The 7,877-nt window shown below is 44.2% G+C and overlaps 1 protein-coding gene across 1 annotated transcript in view; it reads left to right on the forward strand.

Annotated features, from left to right (window-relative positions):
• The window catches only part of Efcab5 (EF-hand calcium binding domain 5), a 121,125-nt gene that overhangs the window by 14,081 nt on the left and 99,167 nt on the right, over positions 1-7,877 (forward strand). Inside the window, exon 3 of the mRNA XM_060388319.1 lies at positions 1,569-1,653. Within this exon, the coding sequence (XP_060244302.1) occupies positions 1,569-1,653 (85 nt within the window). The remainder of the gene's footprint in view (positions 1-1,568; positions 1,654-7,877) is intronic.

The following is a 7,877-nucleotide window of genomic DNA, read 5'->3' on the forward strand; positions in this document are numbered from 1 at the left end:
CTGTAACCTGTGTGTCCTGTGGTTTGGTCAGTTTTGTTAGGGATAACTGGTTGCCCCTTGGAGCAGTGTCTGGGGTTGATCTCAGGGTTCCCGGTCTTTTGTAGGTCTGAGGTTGGGGCTCTGTGCCCCAGTACCCAAGGGGTAATCTGTGGGGGGTGAGTACTGCTCTCCTGGTAACAGCAGGCTATCTGGGGCACAGCAGATCCCTGGGTTGGGCCAGTCTGTGGGACCTTTTCCAGGGATATACTGGGTTGCCTAAGTCCATCCCCTTTGCTTTGTTCCTTTTTCCTTGTGAGGGTTTCTCTAGACAGTGACTCCAAGACTCTGGTGTCCTGGGGCACACAGTTCTGTCTGTAAGGAGTGGTTGGTACAGTGCAGGTCTCTGGGCTGGCCATGCGCGCCTGCCTGCTAGTCTGAGGGAGCTGGGTGCCCAATAACTCTGTGCTCCCCGCTTGGGCCCGGATCTGTGATGGCGGTGCATACTTGCTGGTCTGCGATCTGCCGTCTGCGGTCTGCGAGACTTTCCCCAGGCAAAGCCTTGGTGACCCAAGCAGCACGGTTTCCTTCCTTCCCTGTGGGGCCCTCTCCAGACAGGGATTCCCAGCCTCTGTTGCACTGGGGCGCGCAGCTCATCTGTACCGGTGAGCTGGGCGCTCAGCTCTCTGCACAGCAGGAGCTCAGCTGTGATGGCGGCGGGTACCCGCGGTCTGAGAGACCTTCCAGGGAAAGACTGGGTGACCTGTGATTCCTTCCCCATGGGGTTTTCTTGCGACTGGGACTCCCAGTCTCTGGCACCCTTGTGCCCATCGATCAGCCTGGGAAAGTGATCGGGACACGCAGGCGTGCGGCTCTGGCCCGAGACCCAGTGCCCGAGTTACCCAGGATCTCTTCTGGGGTCTGGCTGGGCAGCCCGAGAGTGGACCCGACTGATTCCCACGCCGTGGGAGCCTCCCCTCACCTGGGAAACATGATCGCTGTAGTTTTAGGGCCCAGAGTTCAGGCTCCTGGTCGCTGCACGGAGAGTGCTGTCCCGCTCCTCAGACACAGTGCTCTCCCGGCACCGCCATCTTGCCCCACCCCCCCAACTAATGCAATTAAAAAAAATCCTATTATTACATATACCAACAAATGTACTAAAAACCACAATGCCGCCATTGTACGTAAGGTTAATCTTTAATTTGCTTTAGCTCAGATGAAGTGTTCAACTTTCTACCACAAACATGGAAGATGATTCTAGCACTTTTTGGAAGGTGGCATTTTAAATAATCAAATATAACCATGAGATAGTCTCAAATTATGTTCATAGAAACTATTGTATAATTCGAATAGCATCTCAAGCATATCACTTCACTAGCAACAAGAAGATATGTTTAGCCAATATATTTGATAATGTGAATGCAGGAAGCAGACATATGGTTTACCTGTAGCACAGGCTGTTAAATCCTAGAGAAACTAAGTAGGAATATTTAGTAAGTACAATGTGACTCTCCTTTAATGGAAAGAAAGCAGATACAGCTTTAAGGAAAGCATTTCATTTTGAAACCGGTATTTCTTCTCTCCTTTCAAAGAAGTCACCAAATCCACAAAATGCTCCCACAGCAGAGCCCAGCAGCCTGGTGGAGGAAGAGTCAAAGGATGACATGAAACCCCAAGGTACAGAAGTAGCTTTTCTCCTGACCCAACACAATCTGCGGTGTTTTCTGTTACAAAAGCAACAGAAACGCATTCTTCAACATACTGTACTTTAAAAATCATATGATCCCGAGAGGATCCTCTAAATGTAATTTGGGCAGTAGGTAAAGATGAATTTTCTCACCCTCTACAAACACCTTTGAGGCAACTTCATGACTATTCATTCTGTGCCAATTACTTAAAGAGAATTTTTAACTGAGAGAGCTAAAAAGGTTTCTAGCTGGCAACCTATTGAGCATAAAAATAAAACGAAAAGCTCTAGGATCTGGTTTGCTTATTGGTTTTGATCCTGTTTGTGCTTGATCATACATTTATTCTGTATGACCCAAAGCCACTCATAGCCCTACCCTTACAAAGTTTCATGGGATTATGCAGACTAGAAGTTTACAGGCTCAAAAAGGCAGCACAGTACGCAAGGCATTCATCTCTTTCACTATGGCTATTTCTTCTTTCTTTCTTTCCTTCTTTCTTTTTTCTCTATGTAGGCTTGGCTGTCTTGGACTGCTCTGTAGACCAGTCTGTGGACTCAGAGATTCACCCGCCTCTGCCCCCCGAGTCCTGGGACTAAAGAGTGCGCCGCGGTGGCTCGGCTCGCTATAGCCATTTCTAATCCCACAAGCTTAGTGAAACTCTGTACTAACAGAAACATTTTACAATATTTAAAATTTAGAGATTTCACCGTAAATTTCCTCAGTTCAGTTTCCAAGTATTGGGTGTTTAAGTGTGTTTGGCTGGTCTAGACTGAATTTAAACAATAATTATAAAAGCAATTTTAAACTGTAAAATTGTATAGGTGCCAGTTATAACTTCTGAATACTTTTCTGAATTATTTTTCCTTTATATGAATTAAGAGAAATTATTTATTATTTGTTCTTATTAATAAATATTATAATGCATGCTCTTTAAGAATTAAAACTTTTCAGGAAGTGGTGGTGCATGCCTTTTTCCAAGAACTCTGGAGCCACTGAGGCAGGCATATCTCTGTAAGTTTGAGGCCAGCCTGGTCTACAGAACAAGTTCCAAGACAGCCAAGGATACACAGTGAAATCCTGTCTCAAAAAATCAAAAATACATACATACATACATATACATACATACATACATACATATATAAAATCTAGGAGAATGCATAAGAGGTATTAAAAAAAAAGAATTAAAACTTTCTAATCTTTAGTTTTTCTCCTTGTTATTTTCTGCTGATGTTTGCTTATGTGTATGTCTCTGTGTATGTGTGCACACTCGAGCAGGTACCAGGAAGGTGTGGGAGGCCCTACAGCTGCAGGTGCGGGCAGCTGTGGTCCTCCCCCTGTGGCTGGTGGGACCAAACCCGGTCCTCTGCAGGAGCGCAGGCTTTGGTACCACTGAGCATTTTCTCCAGTCCCTACCTCTTTGGTTTTCTGTCTTATAAAGGGATTTTTATTTTATGACACACATATCCTGGGAGCAACACAGTCTACCCAGGGAGGGCAATTTCATTCAAAATAAAACCTCTTTTTTTAAAGTTGTATTTTAAAATTAGCTTAGTAACAGTCGGGTTTTCATTAGGCTTTTCCACACATCCTTAATTTTGGTTAATTCACCTATTAATCCCTCTTCTTCCGTATTCCCATGGCCCAACTTGCACTTAATCCTTTAATTCTCAATATTTTTCCCTCTCTTTTTTTCTTAAAATTTTTAGTTAATGTAATTTTATACAATATATTTTGCTCATACTCTTTCTTCCACAGATCCTTCCCACCCACCCAATTTTATGTTTTCTCACTCTCAAAAAAAAGATAAAGATAAAAAAACACACACAAAAAAAACAAGAAACAAAAACAGAACAGGAAACACACGCACACACACCACAAAAGCCACAAAAATGAAAATCAAAATAAACAAAAGACCAATAAGACAAAAAATGCCAAACAAAAAGTTGACCAAAATACCGTCACGTTCATACGGTGCTGGCCAGCCGCTGCTGGGCATGGGGCCTGCCGTGGAGTGGGGCTGTTATTCCCAGTGACCCTCCACTGGAGAAAACTGGCTTTCCCTTTGCTGGTGGCCCTCAGCTGCAGACAGCTTGTTGGTGAGGTCGACCCCATGCCCACTTCCTCCTCTTTGTACTGCAACCTTGTTTGACTTGAACCTGTGCAGGTCTTGTGTGCCACGGGATCTATGGGTTCGTATGTGTATCGTCCTGTCGTGTCTAAAAGACACTGTTTCCTCAGAGTCATCCATGACCCCTGGCTCTTCCACCACAGCTTTTCTCAGGGTTATTTTTACACGCCCCAACTTATTTATTTATTCGTTTATTTATTCAGTGTGTGTGGATGGTACACATCAGGAGGTCAGAGGACAACTTGCAGGAGTTTTTTTTTTTTTTTTTTTTTTTTTTTTTCTTGTCACCAGGTAGGTTCTAGTGCCAGAGCTCAGGTTGTCAGGCTTGGCTGCGGGCGCCTTCACCAGCGAGCATCTTACCAGTCCCGCTATTTTACTAACCTTTAAAATGTCTCTTCCTTCAAGTCTTTACTGTCCTCCCTCACCTGACTGTACTCCGTCACTATCTGACTTTACTTCCTCTGCACTTCTTCCCCAGCAATACCCCAGAAGTACACTTTGCATTTTCCTTAATCACTTGAGCCAGCTTTAAAAATTAACTTTTCATTTAAAACATGCCAGACAGGATTGTGAACAAGGAACTTGGTTATAAACTCAATGAAGCGTTTAATTAGTTTGTGGACAATTTGTACCTGCATGACTTCATATATGTATTCTGCCAAGGAATTTATTGCCACACACCCACCCACCCCCAAAAGTATAAATCAAGCCTTTGTGGACTTTCCTGTTCTGGAACTTTCTATTTCTCTCCTGTGGGTAGTGGAGGGACGCGTGTTCTGTTGGTTGCTCTGTTCCTCTCAGCATTTATGTACGGCAAACATGGCTGCTTCGTATGCTATCAAATGAGTTATGGTATTCTTGGTTATTCAATAATCAGTCATATTAACCTTTATATCCAAATCCTCGTTTAACATAAATATGCAGATATAACACAACATATATGTGTGTGTGAAGTGTGAAAAAGTGTGCAATTTCAACATGTCAGAGGAAGTGTCACAATCCCTGTTCTAGACTTGTCAAAATTGTGTTCTCTTGCCAAGCAGCTACCAGCATGCACTCAAGCTCTTGTGTTTGCATAGGAAACACCGTGGTCGAATGTCCCGTGTTAGTTCTTTGCATGAGCTATTCTCTTTATTTGAGCTGTTATGTTAGTTTTTCATTTTTAGAAATACTTAAACAAACAAAACCTATAGTCTGCGCAGCTCTGTTCTTATCCCACAAAGCTCAGAGATTAGCAAAGCTCTGCAGAGAACTCCGAGTTCCTGTATCAACTGAGTTTCCACTCCAGTGACGTCTGATGGCGCTTCTTCTTCGTCTTCAGCGGTCACGTGATGTTGAGAAACGCGGCTACTAAAGTCAAGGCAGCTGCATCTCAGACAGGGCCTGTTTGACGAACAGCGTCCAGCTTGTCCAACTGCCAGCCCAGTTTCAGCACTTAACCAGCAGCCAGCCACAAGAATGCTAACTTATGAAAAGAGCTAGGTTAATGGAGCCGATCTAATTCCCATCCACATCCCTAACCTGATTCCAGATGACGTATGCCTTGCAACGGGCCGTGCGCTAAGAGCAGGGATGGCAAATGCCACGGTTAGAGTCTAGACCTTTCAAAAGATGAACAAGGGATTCCCATGAGCCTTGCTCTTGCCTTGAAAGAGTTCGTGCCTCAGTAATACACGAGCAGAACTTGATGCTGATGAACGCGTTGAACAACTTGACCTTCGCACTGTCATTTTGGTAACCTTTCTCTACATTCTCTCCTAATTCTCTCCTAGTTTTCTGTTTTCTTTTCTTTTCTTTTCTTTTTTTAATGTGCATTGGTGTGAGGACTTCAAATCCCTTAGGACTGGAGTTACAAACAGTTGTGAGCTGCCATGTGGGTGCTGGGAATTGAACTCGGGTCCTTTGGAAGAGCAGACAGTACTCTTAACCACTGAGCCATCTCTCCAGCCCCTTCTGTTTTCTTTTGCATTCATTTCTTTCCTGTATTTCTCTTGATCATTTCCCTCCCTTCCTTCCCTATTTCTTTAATTTTTTTTTCTTCCTTCCCTGGTATTTCCTTTTACTGGGCAGGACACTAATAATATCATAGTACTGAATTAAGCAATGTAGTTCATTTTTTATTTATTTGTTTGTTTTTGAGACAAGATCTTACTTAGAGCCCTGGCTGGCCTGGAACGTACAATGTGGACTAAGCTAGCCTGGAACACAGGCATATCTGCCTGCCTCTGCCCCAAAAGTGGAGTGCTCCAATTAAAGCCCTAGGCTATTACATCTGGCAAGATTTTTTATTTTAAACAAGTTAATGTACATGAATGGTGTTTGCAAATTATGAAGAATGATGTGAGTGTAGTATGTTAACAATATACAAAATAGCAATATACATAATTTTCTTAAAAAAATTAGACCTGGAGGGAACAGGACCTCCACAAGGAGACCAACAGAGCCAAAAGCCTGGTCCCAGGGGGTCCTGCAGAGACCAATACTCCAACCAAGGACCATGCATGCAGAGGATCTAGACTGCCTGCTCAGATGAAGCCCAGAGGCAGCTCAGTTTCCAAGTGAGTTCCCTTGTAGGGGGAGCAAGGGCTGTCTCTGACATAAACTCAGTGGCTGGTTTCTTGGTCACTTTCCCCCTGGGGGGGGGGGGGGTACAACCTTGCCAGGCCACAGAGGAAGAGGATGCAACCTGATATAGAAGGGGAAGAAGTCCTCTCCATCAGTGGACTAGGGGAGGGGCATAGGGGGAGAAGAGGGAAGGAGGGTGGAACTGGGAGGAGATGAGGGTGGGGCCTACAGCCAGGATACAAAGTGAATAAATTAAATTATATGCCCAGTAAATTATATGCCCAGTGAAAGGAAATGCCAGGAAAGGAAGAAAAAAATCATAATAAATAAATAAAAAATTAAAAAGTTGACTAGTGGCTAGAGCAATGACGATTTACACATTGGGACAAGAACCTGAAAGGTTCATAACTCTAGGAAGCGTTTGGAGATAAGTGAAGCAATCAGTCTATCTGGGAAGGTTTGGGAATGGTGAAGCTCGGACCACTGAAAAACCCGTTTGAAACTAGACTCAGTTAAGCTTCCAAACTTACTTACCCTTGGGGCACTTTCCACAACTTGTGATCCTCGAATTCCAAAGTCACCCAGGGAAAAGGCAGCTTCAGATAGAATCCTGATTTACTGACCCTCCTCCTGCTGTGCCTCCTTTTCTTTCCTTGACTTTTATGGCTCCAAAAGAGAGTGTTTAACTAAAGTTGTAACCAAGCACACATCTCCTCCATCTCGTGTTTCAGTGGGGCCAAGGCAAGCCGTAGGATTATTGCTTAGCAACCTAGAATGGCCTACCCTGCTAGGGGCGAACTAGCAGGCTGCAATGAATAGAGAGAACGCCCCCGTTTATTTGCGGGCCTATCAAGGAGCCATTGAAGGGAAGTTTCTATATGCCTATAGCTCTCCCTTAGGTCGAGGAAACGCACATGTGCCTTGTTTTGTGCTGAACAGATTAAGAGAAAAGCAAGTACAATGAAAGCCTGCAGACTTAAAATGATTGCTTTCACACTAATATTTTTAAAAAGAGTAAAGATAGAAGGGTTAGATATGAATAGGTATTGTGTGTATTCAGTCTTTTTTTTTTTTTTCCTGTTGCTACGATAAGAATAACCCTGACAAAGGGAACTTGAGGGGGAAAGAGTTCAGTGGCTCACTATTCCAAGTTACAGTCTGCAAAATGGCAAGGTGGCAGGAACCAGAAGCAGCTGGTCATGACCCGTCTACAGAGAAGAGAGCAGTGAAATTAACGCGTGTTCCAGTGCTCAGCTGGTTTTCTCCACTCACACAGTCTTGGATCACAGTCAAGGACGGTTAGGATATATTTTAAAATGCCACATACAACAGATCCGATATGAAAGAGATTTATTGGATGGAGGTGGAGAGAGGGGGGGAAGAGAGAGATGTGGTGGGAGGGTGTCCCCAGGAGAGAAACAGAGGCAGAGAGAGTGCAAGAGAAAAGAGAGCAGAGAGAGGGAGAGAGCAGGTGGGAGTGGCAGACCAGTTACAGCTGAAGCTCCTGGCCCAGGTGATGA

This window comes from Meriones unguiculatus, chromosome 7 (genome assembly GCF_030254825.1).
Source record: "Meriones unguiculatus strain TT.TT164.6M chromosome 7, Bangor_MerUng_6.1, whole genome shotgun sequence".
Classification (NCBI taxonomy): domain Eukaryota; kingdom Metazoa; phylum Chordata; class Mammalia; order Rodentia; family Muridae; genus Meriones; species Meriones unguiculatus.